Below are 17028 nucleotides of genomic sequence, written 5' to 3' on the forward strand. Positions count from 1 at the left end.
GATTGTTGTCTTGTTTTTCAGACCGATGGAGAAAAGAGTTTTTGTTTGCTGTTACAGGAGTTCTGCTCCTTTTGCTCTACTTCCTCCTCATTCATCGGCGTGTGTTCACCTCTTACTTGACACACGTTGGCAGGATCAGCAGATTCGTATGAGCTCCAGTAAGCGAGTGACACCCGATCAGGTAGCCTTATCGTTGATTACCTCCAGCACATTCACAGTGAAACCTCTGGAACATGGATTCAAGACTCTCGGTGATCAGTACACTTGTATAAAGTTATAATCATGTCCAAGTGTAATTACAAATTACAACATGAACTATGCTATGCTATGCTGCTGCAGCAGCGGAACTAAACCTAGCCATTACACTTTAGTTTCTCCAGACTACCTAACAGTTTGACAGAATTCAGCGTGTTCCTGGACAAGAATCTGAATTCATCCTTCGTTTATTGCTTGGAAAGATAGCTCTCAGCCTCTGACATAGTGGAACCCAAACAGGTGAGAAGCACAAGCTGCTTTGGAAGCGAGGAGCTTGCAATCACCTATAAGAACGCAAAAGGCCCGTCATCTGTTGTGACAGTTGCAAAAAAATAGAAACTGTGGATTTTGCACCAACATGCCATCGATGGAATCGAGCTAGAATGCATATTTACTATTGATAGTTTGGCACACAATAATCAAGTGTAGCTGTTTTTATGAGTGAGGCAGAGACGGTCTTATCTCGCTACAATAAAGAGTATATTAGTTGTATAAACCGTCAAAATCTAATATTGATTAGACAGTATAGATTAGAGACCGCACTAGCTAAATCAATGTCAACAATGTGATTAATTCTAGCAATGACTGAAATCAAGGGACAAGCAGTTACCTTTCCCTGTTTCTGACATATAGCTGCTTTGGCTGAAATGATGGTTCATCCACCATTTGCATCGGACCTTCCATGATTCTCTTGTATGCTGCTCACGGAATACCGAAGAAAGGCTACTAACAGCATTGATTGCTGCATCGCCTTTAACATTACATGAAATACAATCCTCGTTGTCGGTAGTACGATCAGAAAAAAAGCCGAATGAAGCATGATACAAGTTCCTCCCAGATGGAAGGCTTCCCATTCACAGAATCTAGATGCGAAGCTATTGCTTCAAGTAGTTGGGCCGTATTATAATATCCTGGGTGGCACCAAAAACAGATAAAGCAATGTAAACATTGCTAATTAGGCTATGACACCAATATGAGAACTGAAAGCAAAATAATCAAAACGTTAATGAAGTTCGCAGACAGGAGCAATGTAATAAAGTTTAGAACCAAGTCCAACCACTACGTGCAGTGAGGTTCATTACTTTTTTCTGATATCAATTCCAATATTCTGTTTCGATGATCAGGACAATGGCTTCATATAAATATCACACCGGCTCAAATTGTAAGATGTTCTGTAAAATACTTAACCCACAATCTTCCCCACTAGGGTGAAGACAGAATTGAAAATTATGAGGCTGGCTAGTAACAAACTAACATCATTTACCAGTATCAGCCAAAACTACTTAAGAATTTACCAGTACCGGTCAAAACTATGTGTTGGTTGAGAGTAGAACACTTGACACGCAACAAGCAAGAACGTCTTCGTTTAATAGTTTTAGTATGTCAGTCTAAACTATGTGTTGGTTGAGAGTATAACACTTGACAAGCAAGAACACCTGGCAATCCTGTCAAAAAATATATCTCAACCATTTTGTAGTATCTGACATTTCATTCAGGAATTTAGTTTCACAATGATTGTCATTGACGAAATCAAGGGCACACAACACAATTACACAATATTTCCATTCTTTACACCTAACTTAGTGCCTCACGGAGTGTGAGTAGTTTTAGTATGTCAGTCAATAGCGGTATGTACAGTCAAGTGTAACCAGTCCATCGTTGTTTTTGACCTTCCAATTGTCGAAACCATACCAAGCAACCACCTCAACCTTTTTCGCGAAAACGCAAAAGCCTTGCGTTTCGATGCATTGATAGATAAAGAAGAGTTTATGTACAAGTCCGAGGACGGACACACCACGCCGTACAACTCGACCCAAGAAAAAGGAAAAAAAACCTAGACTGGAGTAACTGGCGCACACCCCGGGCTCCCGCGTCTGCCCAAAGCCGCGCGTCAGCAGCGATGTCGTTGAACAAGGATGTCACCGAAGGCCGCGCATTGTCGAAGACCGCCGCGTTCCGATGCTTCCAAATCCACCATGCCGTGAGCATGATAACCACCTCAACCTAAACCACAATAATTCCCAATACAACAGGTTTCAGCAATGTGGCAGGAATAAATTGTCGAATAATACATGTGGACATAACACTTTCTTTAATTTCCTCAGTACTCCATTTATTTATTTTCAATCTCCTGACAAACGGCCTAGTTGGAGGAGAAATTTGGACTTCCGAAATAGTTCATACTCATTCTGCTAAGCAAGTAGGACTAACTGTACTTTATTTTCTAGATCGCAAGTAGCAGTACCAATATAATAAAAGTACAAAAAATCAACTACTGAACTAGAATGGCAATTAAATAGTAGAATACTACTGGAGAAATGTCTGTAAGATCTGCTTCATACTTAGGTAATATATTAATACATATCTAATACGATTAGCCATTGTGCTTGTGTGTTCAGTCATCCAGTGACACCATGTACTCTTATTTAATGATCTACCTTACATCTTTCTTATTTCTTGGAGCATTGGATTTTATCTAGCTAGGCTAGGCATCATAGTCGCTAATAAACTGATTTGTAACTACATGGGCTCTTTCTCTGATGTGCAGAAATAGTCTCAGTTTCAAATATGGAATATGTTTTACCTGTTAACCATATATGTCGAGAAATAAAGCCATTTATCCAAAAACTGCTTGTCAACTCTGGTATTTAAGCCAGAGCTACTAATTGGTGTGAGATTTGCCAAATAACAGGCACACTGATATCTCTTATGCCTGGTGCCCTGTTATGAGGTTTCAGGACACACTGAAGCAACTAAATTTGGAAGTATCAAAGAATCGAGGGAGATTCTTGTTAGTACTTCAGCACTATATCATGGCTTTATATATTTGCATTCTATGTGAAGCTATAAAATGATGATAAAAGTAAACGCACTAACGATTGCTCAGATTAATGTAGCTAGTCGATCTCACAAAACTACAAATAAATGCAATACACTGCTAGCAAGAATGAAGGATGATCACAAAATTTGATGAATCTGCATATTTCCGGAACCTTTGTCAAAAGCTGTCTCTAACTTGCCCGATGCAAAAAGGAGTGTTACACTTGAGTTGTCAAGCATTATTTATATAGCTAAGGACACTTCATTATTTTGCTCCTCGCTTGCTCAGCACTCTTACGAAATTCTTATCGAGGAATCATATTTGAGACCCCATTCTACCAAATATAAGTAAATGAAGGCCAAACCCGGTTGCAGTGCTGCATGCTGAAGTGGATGATCGAAGAACGAAATGTATTAGATGGTACTATATCACATCAAACCAATGGTTCTTGACTTCTACATGGTGGCTCTATGATGTTCCAGTAATGTAACTACTTAGGTGTATTTTTTCTACAGATATTGGATGCGTAGAAACTGGGCATGGAATTGGAATTTGGGTCGATTCCATAAATTCTGCCGTTTGGTTTGCACATGGAATTGATCTGTGGAAATCGAATTAAATTCCGAGCCCTGTCCAGCCGCGTGCAAACTTCCCATCCACGATTCAGAGGCCGGGACCTCGGAATCCCGTGGAAACGCGCTCCCCACCCACCCCGCGTACCTGTTCGCTGGAGCGAAACAGAGGAGGTCGAGCGAGCCCTCCTTCCCTGACCTCCCGACCTGGCGACCTCTCCCTCCCCGGCCCCTCCTTCCCCAACCTCCCGACCTCTCCCTCCCCTCCCATGGCTGCCCTCGTCCAGGGCCATAACATCCCGGCCCCTATTCCCCCTGGCCGCCCCTCTACCCTCCCCGACCAAACCCTAAATCGTGGGTAGGCGGCGACGGGAGGATGAGCAGCGGCGGCGGGAGCGGCAGTGGCGACGGCGGGAGGGTTAGAACGGCGACGGACGCGATGGGAGAGTGAGCAGCAGCGGCGACGGAGGCGGCAGGAGAGTGGGCAACAGCGGCTGCGGAGGCGGCGGGAGAGTGAGCAGCAGCAGCGCCGGTCCGGGCTTGCCGGCGACGGGAGGCTGAGGAGCAGCGGCGCCGGTCTGGACTTGCCGGCGGCAGGAAGGTGAGAAGCAGCGGTCCGGACTTGCCGGCGGCAGGGAGGGTGAGCAGCCAATTCATTTCCATAGTTTGTTCCATCCAAACAAGATTTGGAATTGGTTACAAGTTTTGATTCCAACAATAATTTCCGAACACATCCAAACAACAGAATCGAATTAGAGGCCAATTCATTTCCATCTTGGATTTGGAATTTTAGTCCAATTCAATTCCATGCCCAGTTTCTACGCATCCAAACACAGCATAATACTTAGCGGACTGAAAAAACAGATGAACGTCTTGAAGTAGATGGAATGTCACTAACCACAGGTAGGGATATCAGAGGTATTAAAAAATACGTATCGGAAATCTGTATAAACCACTTCTTCTTTCAGTTCTGAACCGACTGTATTTTCCTTGTAAGGATAAAAAGAACCAGATTTCTTTGGGAATCTTCCAGTTTTTGTCTATGTTCCCATTATTGATCGAACTTTCCGAAGAATAAGCACGAAAACTGGCATCATCAACATCAATGTTGCAATTGTCATCTGAGCTATCCTGAAGACCGTTTTCTGCACAGCCATTAGATGCCACAGAAATCGTGCATGATTCCTTGTACACATCAAATTCCTCAAGTTGCATATTTTTGGGCAAGCCAGAGTACCATTTATCATATGATATCAAGCCATGTATCAGATTTAGAGTTGGTTCCGCCGGTAGTCCATCCTTAGTGATAAGGCTGAAAAACAATATAGCTCTCAATTATTTTATCTCAACATGGAAACATATGTTCGTGGAACAGAAAATTAAAACAACCACCTTATTTATCCAAAAGCTTAAACACCTGAAAACTATTTCAGTACCAGACAATGCACATCTATTAACAAAATGCCCTCATTTAATCTGATGATTCCTTTCTTCATGAAATATATCCTAGATTGACACATATGAATACCACAAATGTTTCATGATCCTAGCTGAGTTGATGGGAGGTGTGGTTCAACTTGCGGGTGCCTATTTGTTCTATTAATGAAAGAGTAAATTGCACTAGGAACCATTTGTGATATAGTGGGTTGAACTAGTACATTTATTTTTTGTGACACTTTGAACCAGACTTTGCACAAATTATTCCACTCTGAAGAACATTTTAGCATCTGAAGTAGTTCTAACATGATGGACACACTCGTCAGGGTGATGTACGAGTCACTCTATTGCTTAACATGCGGCAGACCAACTGGGATGTACATTTTACAAATCTGTTTCCAATGTGGGGCTACTAACCAACGGTCCCACTATCGCTCTGTGATAGCTATTGCCGCTCTTCAGTAACCCTAGCTCGGCCATGTCGGACAGTCATGCTAGCCTCTGCCATGCTGCACATCAGACCTCTAGCTTGGCCTAGTCTCTGCAATGTCGGATAGTATTTGTACAATTTGCATGTCAGTTGACCTGCTATTTGCAAAGTTCTGACCGCCACATCACCCTGGCGAGTATGGCTATCATGTCACTCAGAACCACTTCAAATGTAGTTCAAAGTGGACTTGTGTGTGCAAAGTCTGGTTTAAAGTGACACAAAAATAAATAAATAAATAAATAAAGGGTTCAACATGTCACTATGTCACAGATACCTGGTTCAAAATGGATTATACTAAGTTGCCATGTTCCTCCTAGTCAATCAAGTCGCTTTTCATGCCTGATAACATGTGGAAACAACAATTTCTTTGGAACTAACCTGACAAGCTGATACTTGATTTCAAAATAGTAAATGAATTAGGCCTATAAATTGTAACAACCAACAAGATGGTATAGAAGCATATTACAAACGAAGGTATTCCCAAGAAAACAACATATAAAAGTGTTTATAGGACATATCAAAGTAAACAAATGACAGAGTGTGCAGATAACTGATGTTCTTGTTGAATTGTATGCATTGTCGATGTTGCCTTGTGAAAGATAAAGTAGAGCCAGTTTGAATTTAACCAAGTGTTTCTGCCAAAAAAAAAAATGAAGGAGTATGACGGTTTTACATCTATTAACAAATGGTACTCCCTCTATCAAAAAAAGCTGCTCAACTTTTTCTAGATATGGATGTATCTATACAATACAACTAAACCACAATGTGTCCATATACCTCCTTATCTAGACAAAGTTGAGCAGCTTTTTTTTTGGGACAGAGGGGGCATAAGGATTAGATCAGACGTAACATAGAAGACAACACACAATCAGAACTACAGATTATGACATACAGCATGACCTTTTTATTCAGCTAATGTAATGATTTCAGTATTCAGGTGATGTAGAACCAAGTGATCACATTAAGTTATGATTCGATGTTTTGATCAACTGAATCCATTTTTTAGGTTTAATTTACAGCCGAACTAACAATACAATACAACTAAACCACAATGGAATAATAACACATGTGCACAAAGCACCATATGTGATTGCACAATCTACAAACAAATGGTCATGTAGAACATAAGAATCCAAAGACACAAGAAAGAAATAAAAAACATTTGAAAACCGTAGATAATAGTTATACAACTATATGGAAAAAAAAACATAGGAAAATAGTAAACATAACATACTTTTGAGTTTTGAAGAACCTAAATAACAACACTAATACACATTGATTCATTTCCCTGATTCCATCTTTACCACACCCTAAGTTCATGTTGTTCTACTAAAGGATCACCCATAGTTTACCCAAATACTGGCGGTGTTGAGTACTGCAAACAGTCCGCGTAGCAGTAAAAGATTGACACGTCAGTAGGAAGAGCTCACATGCCAGAAGGGCTTCAATGATCTCTGATTTGGAGAAGATACCTGCCCTGAGCACACTTGTTTGCAGAAGTTCCGACCAGACAGAGACTCTTGAGCAAATGCCCTTTCTCCATAAAATTCTCCAAACAGTGGGGAACTTTGATGGTCTTGCTTATACCCAAATGAATGAACGTGCTAATTCCTATTGGATTTCGAATTCAATATCCCTCCAGGAAACATCTTTTATCAAAGTAGGCTGCAGATGGACTTATTGGTGACAACACGGATTCTAGAATACCCTGGTTTTAGTTTCAGGTGTTTTGTTCAGAAATTGATATCTCGTGGTAATCATGGTTTACATTAGTTTTAACGCTGAAAACATGAATAGGAATTTACTTCTGCGCAAGTAGGCAACCAAATTGATCGCCGTATCCAAACATCGAAAATCTTCTGCGTCCTGAGGTAGTAGCGGCTTCTGCCACCCAGCTGTATGCCACCGTCCTCAGCAAGCCGTCTATGGATATCCGTTTCAGCCTTCAGTCGAGCAAACCATGTTCATTAGATAACACTCTACATGTCTACCAAAACCATGAGCTGGTATAAGAAATTAAGAATGGTACCCGGCATGTTGTTCTTACCACGAAAATATTGCGGGCCTCCTCAAATGAGTCAGAGTGCTGGATGCCAGGTAGAAGAACAGAGAACACCTCGGCAGCATCACCCCATCGGTGCTTCCACCAACTTCACAACCATCCTTCGTTGATGACAGGCAAGCTCAACCACAGTTTCCGTAGTTTGATGTGAGCTAGATTGTGGAGGAGACGGTCAAGGAAGCCGTGGTTGGCCGACATAGTGGGGGCTTCTGTGCCGTCTCCCGGCCACCGTCTGTCCCGCGTCCTTACATTGAGCCAGGCTTCTTGATCCACTTGTCCACCGAGGAAGCAGACCTTGAAATGTGTGACAGGGTAGTTTGGGGCGTGAAGGGGGCTGGATTGGGGTTACCGGGCAGGCAGTGACGGCGGTGCTTCTTAGAGCATCTCTAGTAGAGCCTGAAAAAACGCAAACCGAAAAGCGCGAGTTCAGTTCACCGAAAACGCTAGTTCTGACGAAATTCGCAGTGGCGCAGAATAGAACCCGTAAAATGAAACTGAAAACAGGAATTCGAATTGGCGCGGGTAATTTCAGGCGATGACATAGTTCATAGATGAAATAGATGCTCCGATTGCGCATCGATACTTACATAGTGCGGGGAATTGACATTACTACTGCTACACCGGCAACCTAACCTAGCTAATGAGCAAAATGCGGCCTACTTCTAGCTATGGCGCGCGCGGCGGTGCCGGTGCTGGCGGAGATCGTCGGCGGCGTGAAGTCTTCACGCGTCCTCCTTGTCAAGCTCGACTATTTCGAGCTTGACCTTGCGGACGCGGGCCTCCCGGCGGGGACGAGGTCGTCCTCCTCGGAGCTCGCTGCCACGGGCAGCCGCGGTGCGCGGCTCGACTGCCCGGAGGAGGAGCCCTCGGCCTGGTTGCCGTAGCGGGCGAGCTTCCCTGGGGGCATGAGCCCCCAGTTGGTCCACCGGCGAGCGCTCCTCTTGCGTGCGCCCTCGATGCGGTTCCACTTCCGCCGCTCCGCCTCGGTGCGGAAGACGGGCGGACGCGGCGGCGAATCGCCGCTGCCCAATCCCGCGGCTCGGCTTTTTTGAACCTCCACGGGAGGCCATCGCGCGGCGACGGGTGGAGGATTGGTGGCTGACTGCCCACGCTCGTTGGAGCGGGGAACTGGTGGCGGCGGAGGGAGAGGAGACGGCGGAGGGGAGTAGGGTTTGCAAACCGAACTCCCCTCCGCGATCCCTTTTAATAGGGGCCGTGCGGGAAGTTTCTCGAGCCCCCGAACTCCGTATTTGGACCGGCCCACTTTTTCGGACACTGATCGGCGCGCCAGTTTGCGCCCGAACTCGTAAATCCGCCGGAAAAGTTCGGTTCCGACGGGATTTACGGGCTCTGTTAGATGCTCTTATGTGCCCGCGTCACGGTGCCTGCCTAATGTTCTCCCTCCGGCATACTTGCACGGCCCCGCGACGGCGTCAAGCTTGCTCTTTACGGAGGTGGGCACTGTCATCGCCTCATCGGCGTTAGGTCCACCTCCCCCGCAAGGGCCACTACTGGTTTAGGGGGTGCGGCAGCGCATGGGCAGAAGCAGCGGCGTCCAGGTAGCGATGGAGGTACCGGCCGCCGGCCGAAGCGGGTCCTTGGTGGCGTGCTGACGGTGGAACCAGACCGCACGGGACGCCGCTGTGGGACGCGCCGGAGGAACAAGACAGCAGATGGATCGGGAAGTGGCGGGCAGTGGAAGGAGGGGCGTACGACGGCTCGGTGGAGGTCGGGGTAGGGCCTAACGGCGGAGGCGCGGCGGCGGGCCGGAGGGTCAGGCAGGGGGGAGGGCGATGGCACACAGCCGGGTGGAAGAGGGGCCGGCCGGCCAGGTCCCAGAAGGAACGGAGCTGCTTAGGAGTTAGGACTGGAGAATAGAGCAACGCCGCGGCGGGGTAGACTGGTTGGCGGCGTCGCGGCGAGCCGGCGGCGTCGCGGGGTCTAGGTGAGGATGGCCTGGCCTGGCGGCGCAGCTACACCGATACGTGCTGTTGGCCTTTGCTCATTTGCTGAGAAAGGGAAAAGGGTGTGCCGTTAATGGGCTCTACTAGGCTGGACCCCGGGCTCATTTTTTGAACAAAATGCCCTTAGGGCCATGCTCTTTTCTACGAATGTTTTTTTTTAACGGGGATAGGTCCCGAAGGACCTAGATTTCTACGAATGTTAAACGGCTACATTTACAAACACATTTACATTTACATTGTTTATTAACATGGGGAGAATAAAGGTAGGGGACCATCGTCCTAAATACAAAAAGTTGAGAACTGTCCCTAGAATATGGTATACGAATCGTATTAACTTTCCTTGTGCAGTATTGGCGAAACCTGATAATTGCAAGGTACAATCATGAAAGATAGAAGCATATGCACTTGTAGAAAAACCTCCATCAAAGATACTTCCTCGGTTCCTCTGTTCTAAAGTGAGTGTCGCAGATGTTTCTATAAAGAAAAGCACACTAAAGCGTGATCTAGATTAAATTTACCTAAAGTTGTCTCACTTAGCAAGACACACTCCTTCTGATAGATCGTTGGTTTTGGCCATCACAGAATCTGATACAGAATTTGATAGTTAATCCATAACGTGTTCTTCCTTCATCCTATTTAGGAGTCTTCCCTTCTCACAATTAATTTATTCCTTCATTCATTGATCTCTAGTAATTAGTTGATAGGGAACCAGTGGTCCTTGCTGACCAGTGAGGTGTTTAAGCAGTTTCTCCATGAACATGCTGACAACGTACCAATCATATGTACCACGCCCATGTTAATACATTTTATGGAATACCAACCCCACCTAGGGGATTCCAGTATTCCATACTCCTTTTTGTTAGAAATATGTCGTAGAGACCATCATAGAGATAATTATATTTTTGTATCAATAATTTATTATATGGTCCTTGAATATTGTTAACAACATGTAATGAAGTCGAATTTTATGTAAGGACGCACATAAATATTAGACTAGCACGTATAGGTATTGGTTGATGACTATGTTTCACACGTCATTTACATGGATATGTCAAACCAACAATGTAGTGGCATGTTATGAACATGGGATCAAATTGACCCAACACGAGACATAGAAACAATGCTTTATAGTTCTTCCTCTGCATAATGTATACATTTAGTTCTTAGACATGAGATTGTCGGATGTACTCGAGATGTGAATCGACTTACTTATGAGGCATCAAATGCTACACCGTAATAGGGTAACTATAAAGATAGATCAAATTATCGGTTATCAATTACACTTAGCAAAATCAAACAAAAAATCTGTATTTATATCTCATTTGTCAACTTATTATTATAACCATGTATTACACTTAGCAAAATTTACCATATTTTTTATTTATTTATAGCTTATTCTATCAATATACGATCAACACTCATACATTTTCCCGTTACACTTAGCAAAATTAATTACATTGTTTACTTATTAACATCTTATTTCATGTAGGTGGAGTCATATTTAGTTCACTTCCTTTTTACACTTAGCAAAACTAATCACATTATCTACTTATTTTATATCTCACTTCATCAAGATCTACTATCCTAACTCGTATATTTCTATTACAAAGCAAAATTAAGAATGTAGCAATATCATCAAATTTAAGATGATATGTTTTATTATACAATTGAGCATCTATAAATATAAATATGGTTGCTCGATTTGAATAACACTTTGGAAGGATAGTTACATTAGTTGTTTAATCATGCTGATACATATGCCTCTGTGGGTAGTTTATTCCACATAGACTTATTGTTTATATACTGATAGATGGTAGTGATTACTTATATTTAAAAAATATCTTTCTAGAAAGATCTAAAATGTATATCTAGCAAATATCCTGATAGTAGTTTTCCGGAGTGCGTAATTTTCAAGCGTAAGTGTAAGTAAATATAGAATTGTAACGATGAATACAGTGATTTGTTCTTTAATAGTTGGCATTTCTTGTCTATTGGGATTTTGGTGGTAAAATCCTTGTTATTTTTGCTTCTTTTGGCTCGCATTGTTTCCGTGTGTTCTGCGTGCATACTTGTGGTTGTGGCTTGCATATGGTATTTCCCTTAGTTTGATATGAACACACTGCAATTCAACCTCGCCAATAATAGTGTTTTTCTTCTCTCCACCTAACCCGCTTAGTGTATCAACAATTACATCGTCATGTGTTAATCTAGGATCTATCTATCTCATCTCAAGTCATAGATGCACAATCTTTTTATATTGCTTGTTCTTACCAAGATAAATTCAATATATTTCATATTTTTTATTGAGATTCCTAGAACATCTCTTTAATTTTGGTCATATTTTGTTTGGACTCGACACATGGCAAGATCGGATGTACATGGACCATAATAGCATTGTCGTCACTATGTAAATATCTTCTCGAATAAATACATGTGATTTTATTCTTGTGCAAATGGTGAAATACATTGTCGATAAATACATGACATTTGTTGCATGCACGAGATTGCGCACATATTTTTATCTTAAAACTTGGATTGTGTTCATATTTCGCAATTATGGTGGTATCCTCACCATCACGGTGCTCCTTTGATTCATGGGATATAAAAAGTATAGGAATAGGAATGACAAGATTGGAATGTCATGTCTACATGAATCGTATGGAAAGATTAAGTGTCTTTGATTGTGGTAAATAATTTTTTCATGAGCCGTGATCTAATGCTTTTTTTCCTTATAGGATTTACACTACAAGATTTCTATATAATTTTTTCATATAAAATATATTCTTGTGAATTTAAAGGATTTAAGTCGTACATAATTTCTATACAAATCCTATGATTCAAAGGAGTCTTTAAGCACGAGGCCGGAGGTAACCAAATGTTCGGCATGCTCAACTCATACAAGCTATCAACACAACACAGTGGTATATATAGTCAGCATAGCCAGACATTTTTTTAAAATTGAGCATGTATGAGGTGAGATAGATCACATTCTACCAAACACAACCCATGTGGCCATGTGTCGTACATCATGAGTCCTTATAAGCCATATTTTGGTTCTACCATGTTGGCTCGCTTCCAATAGCCAGTGGCGGAGCTATGTACAAGTCAAGTTTGTTTTGATCTAGCTGGAGAGATGAGTTCCGGAAAGCTCTATTGACGAATGGAACAGTGCATATTTTGCTTGCTGGATCGGGTGGTATTCGGTCGCGCGCACCCATGTTTTTATTCCGACCGTTTGGTTTCGGAGGGAGCGTCGCGAAGCTATATTCTGTGTTGACATCTGGTGACTTTTTGGTCAATGGTGAAGTCAGAAGAAGGAATATCATGAATGCCGGATTGGTGGACTGACTAAAGGAGGTTCGAATCAACGTGATGCTGAGGGATCTGCTTGACGTTCCGGGCTTGCAGCAGTGGTATGCATGTGGGGGCGGCAGCACAGGGGAAGTTCGGAGTCTTACCTCTCAGGGTGAAAACCCAAGGTCTGGCCTTAACTGGTTGTGTCTAGCAATGTTCTTGTTGGAGGCATTGTTTTGAGAGTGGGACTATCTTCGTGGAGAAATCCTAAGACCTTTGGTCGGGCGACGACGGCTGCCGGTGCACCGTTTTCTTCTTGGAGCGTCGCTTTGGAGAGTCCGTACTTTGCGTGTTGTCACTGCGGTGGTTAGTATTACTTGTTGCTAGGTCTAGAAGGCTGTAGCGGGACTTTTATTTCTTAGTTTTCTTTTCTCTTTTTTGGCTGTGTGCATCCGTACTGCTATTAGGGTGGGGCGTTGTTGCAGAGGCTGGGTAATTGGTATCTTTTGATATTAATATATTCTCTTTATCGAAAAAAAATGTACAAGTCAAGTCAGGGGTACCGTCCCCTCAGCTTTTAGAAAATTAGTGAAGGAAGAAAAGGCTTATAGTAATGGCCATCGACGCTTACCCTCTTTTCTTGAGGAAGCCAGCGACGCTTACCTAAGTTTATTAGTCGATCACTGCGACAGAAAATAGGATAGGAGGAGATTCCACGGACAAGAAGCCCACGGCAGGTCCTTTTCGGCGCGCACGCGAGCGCGACAACGGTGAGACCGATCGCGCGCACGGCGGCGTCAGCGCGCGCATGGCGGTGTTGCGTGACGTGAGCCCGGTTGGCCATGTGAGCGCGACCACCCGAGCAATCCCCACCACGCGTGCCGAGCAAGGCGCACTAGCGCGCACACACACGCAGACAGATCGGGGCAGAGCCCAGGGCCAGCGAGCGTGGGGGGAGAGAAATATCCCCGAGCTTTCTTGGAAGCTCTCTCGCGGCCCGGGGCTGCTGATCGGATCCGAGAAATGGCGGCGGCGGCTGCGGCCGAGGCGCCGGCGGAGGACCCCTCTCCTCCCCGCCCGCCGCCTCCCGAGAAGCGCGCTTCGCCGGCCGACGCCGAGGTCCAGGAGGAGCGGCCGGAGCCCAAGCGTCGGCGCGCCCGCGTGGCCGCGCTCGAGAACCTCCCCCGCGCTGCGACGGCCGTGGCGAGAGAGCAGGAGGAGGAGGATGACGCGGGCGACGGCGGAGGGTCGTCGTTCTCGTTCCACGCGCGGAGCTTCTCCGGGGTGGAGACGACGCCCAAGTTCGGGTCTTTCAATCCGGCCGCCGCCCAGTTCGTGGCCTTCCACCTGACGCCGCCCCTGGTCGACACGGCGGAGGACGAGGCGGACTCCCCGCCCCCGCCGCCGGTACGCACCCACGATGATGGCAATGACGAGGATAAGGGCAAGGATGGCAATTCACAATAGCGCCGGCAGCCAGAGGGGTCTTGTTTTTTTTTTACTTAGGCAGAGGTCGAGCAGGGGAATTTACCGACCCTAGTTCGCGTGACCTCTGCTCCTTGGGTAGACAGTGTGCCATTTCTTCCTCTTCTTCTGTTTTGCTTTGTGTCTACTTCTTCTTCCTCTCTCCTCTCGATGCCAATGCTCCTTTTGTACATCAGTGTCTTCCTCGTATGTTGTACTGTAGTCTTGTACTGATACGATTAGTGAATAAGAGTGTTTTTGTAGATGCCCCGTGCTAATTGATCTGCCGCCCGTTGCAGTCAACGCAGCAGTTCACTCGCATTCAGCTTTTCTCTGTTTGAGGGGAACTGGCGTTCAGCTACGAGCTACGTTATTCCGTGAAGAAGTGACACCATCTCCACCCGTCTCCTCCAAAATAAATGATTTAACCCACGTGTTTCAAAAACCTTTTCGGTCTCGGGTGGCTCAATACCGTGTCCGGCACCTCGAGCCTATTCCGAACGCTTTGGGGTGCCGGGTTGAACGAAAACTCGCGCCGCGAGTGGTGGGTCCGATTCGTTAGTGACGTAGAGGCATGCAGCTTTGCCTTAATAGTGAGGACGGTCCCGGGCGGTGCACGCGAGACATCCCGTCGGCGCTGCGCTATCTCCACGCGTCGCCGTTCGCATTCCCGCTCTTGTCCACGCGCATTCTCCCCACCTCTTCCCACGCGGCCATCGGCTATAAAAGGTTGCCACCGCTACCATAGCTGCCGGAAAATCCATCCCCCCGCCTCCACGACACCATGTCTCGCCGTCTAGCCACCACGTACGCCATGATGAGCCACACTGGTGACGGTGGCCAGGCTCCTCCTCCAGTGCCTCCACCTCCGCATTCTCCTCCCATGTTCGAGTTCGACTACGACGACGAGGACGACGACATGGAGGAGGACCTGGAGCTCGCGACGATGAACCGAGCAGTTCATGGCTGACGCGCTGCGGGAGGCGGCTCACGCGGCCTTCGACGTGGAGCAGCAGCGGCGGCGGGAGGCTGCGTCCGCGGAGGACGACGACGACTAGAGCGGGTCTGACCCGGAGGAGAAGGCGGCAGAGCAGAGGGCCATCCTCACGTCCTTCGAGATGCTGAAGAAGGGTGAGGGTGACGCCAACGAGGCGCTGCAGCAGTGGCTCCACGAGGACGCAACGGCCCACCGCGCTCTGGTGACCGTGCAACGGGGGAGCGGCGGGCAGCAGCGGAGAAGCGGAACATGGAGAGAGGCAACGATGGGCGGGGCCGTCAAGCGCTCCGAGGGACGACAAGTAGGCTAGGGGCGATCACGTAGCCGTTTTCATTCAAACTTGTAATATATAATTAAATTTGCATGAAAAAAACTTTACATTTTGTATTATCAAAATGTTTTGAGACCTCGTTTGGGGGGATCGGCTGGAAACAGACGCGCCCCAAAAGCGACACCACGTGGCGACGACCCCCAAACATTCGATCTGGCGCTCAATCCGAACGCATTTTGAGCGACGCGGCTGAAGATGCGCTGCACTACTTCAGCGGAGCCCAGTACTGTTCTAGTAGTCGACTACTCAAACGTGTAGCTTAGTAGTAGCCTAACATTACTTGTATCCTGATGAACTTGATTACTGAATAAAGCCCTCTAGTTCCCCTAAAAAAAAGTAGTAGTACCAGATTCTAAAAAAAAAGTAGTAGTACAAAAGCTCAAAAAAATCAAATAGTAGTACTACCATCTTATGCTGCTGAATCGGATTATAAAGTTTGGTACACATGTGTATGATGGCAATATAAGATTATATTGTAACGAAAAATCACCCATAGACCTGGCCGTATGTCGGACCTATTGATATTCATACTTGTGCTCATAGCAGGAGTATTATTTATATTTTCCATTTTCTATTTATTTGGATTTTAGTTATATATAAAAAGGTACTAAAAGTAAACTAGCAATGCAAACAATAATAGAATCTTAGCGCTACGCTCCCCGACAACGGCGTCAGAAAAGTATCTTGATAACCCCAAGTACAGAGGAATACCGCAGTACAATTCAATAAGTATTTGAGTGTCGAACCCACGAGGAGCTAAAGCCCTATAACCCACTTATATAGCCTTCTATGCAAGTTTAGGATCTATAATATGTGTGTGTGAAGATGTTTTTACTATGAACCTATATGTGCTGAAAGTAAAATTTAAGAAGTAAAACTAGTGCAACAAAATTAAAGTGCATTAAAGTAAAATGAGATGAAGTGAAGTGAAGTGGAGTAACTCAAGGGGTAAGTCTTCTACTAGTAGCAAATTGCTACTTCATTTATGTGGTTGTCATAATAAGTGAAGCACAAAGATAGTTTTTTTTAGTTTCTTCTAGAGATGAAAAATACACAAAACATGGTTTTTCTGTTCTGTAGACTTATAACCCAAATAAAGAGGATCATTGATAAATCCATATAAATCAATATAAAACATGGAAATAACATCATATATGTTGCAAATATGTGAGAATATATGTTAATAAAGTGCAAAGTTCATGTATGTATTTTACATGCATCAAATACACATGGATCATTATTGTTCTCCAGAACACCCCTAGTGATCATTGATCGGAGAGGCGTCTCGATCATGTCTGAGTAGTTCTCGAACCATAGGGAAACACAGTTAAGGGTTCAACG

The 17028-nt window shown here is 44.9% G+C and overlaps 1 protein-coding gene and 1 pseudogene across 1 annotated transcript; one reads left to right on the top strand and one right to left on the bottom strand.

Moving 5' to 3' along the window:
* Positions 1–269: 269 nt before the first annotated feature.
* LOC124648542 lies at positions 270–8544 on the bottom strand (annotated as a pseudogene).
* A 5374-nt stretch (positions 8545–13918) lies between these two features.
* On the top strand, positions 13919–14622 carry LOC124648544. The gene has a single exon (XM_047188287.1). The coding sequence runs from the start codon at positions 13919–13921 to the stop codon at positions 14360–14362; it is 444 nt and encodes a 147-aa protein (XP_047044243.1). The 3' UTR covers positions 14363–14622.
* The last annotated feature ends 2406 nt before the right edge of the window (positions 14623–17028 follow it).

The sequence above is a fragment of the Lolium rigidum genome, chromosome 4 (genome assembly GCF_022539505.1).
Source record: "Lolium rigidum isolate FL_2022 chromosome 4, APGP_CSIRO_Lrig_0.1, whole genome shotgun sequence".
NCBI classification, from domain to species: domain Eukaryota; kingdom Viridiplantae; phylum Streptophyta; class Magnoliopsida; order Poales; family Poaceae; genus Lolium; species Lolium rigidum.

What these genes read in the sequence shown, in the direction of transcription:
- LOC124648544 (XM_047188287.1), top strand. Translation starts at nt 13,919, where the DNA reads ATGGCGGCGGCGGCTGCGGCCGAGGCGCCGGCGGAGGACCCCTCTCCT.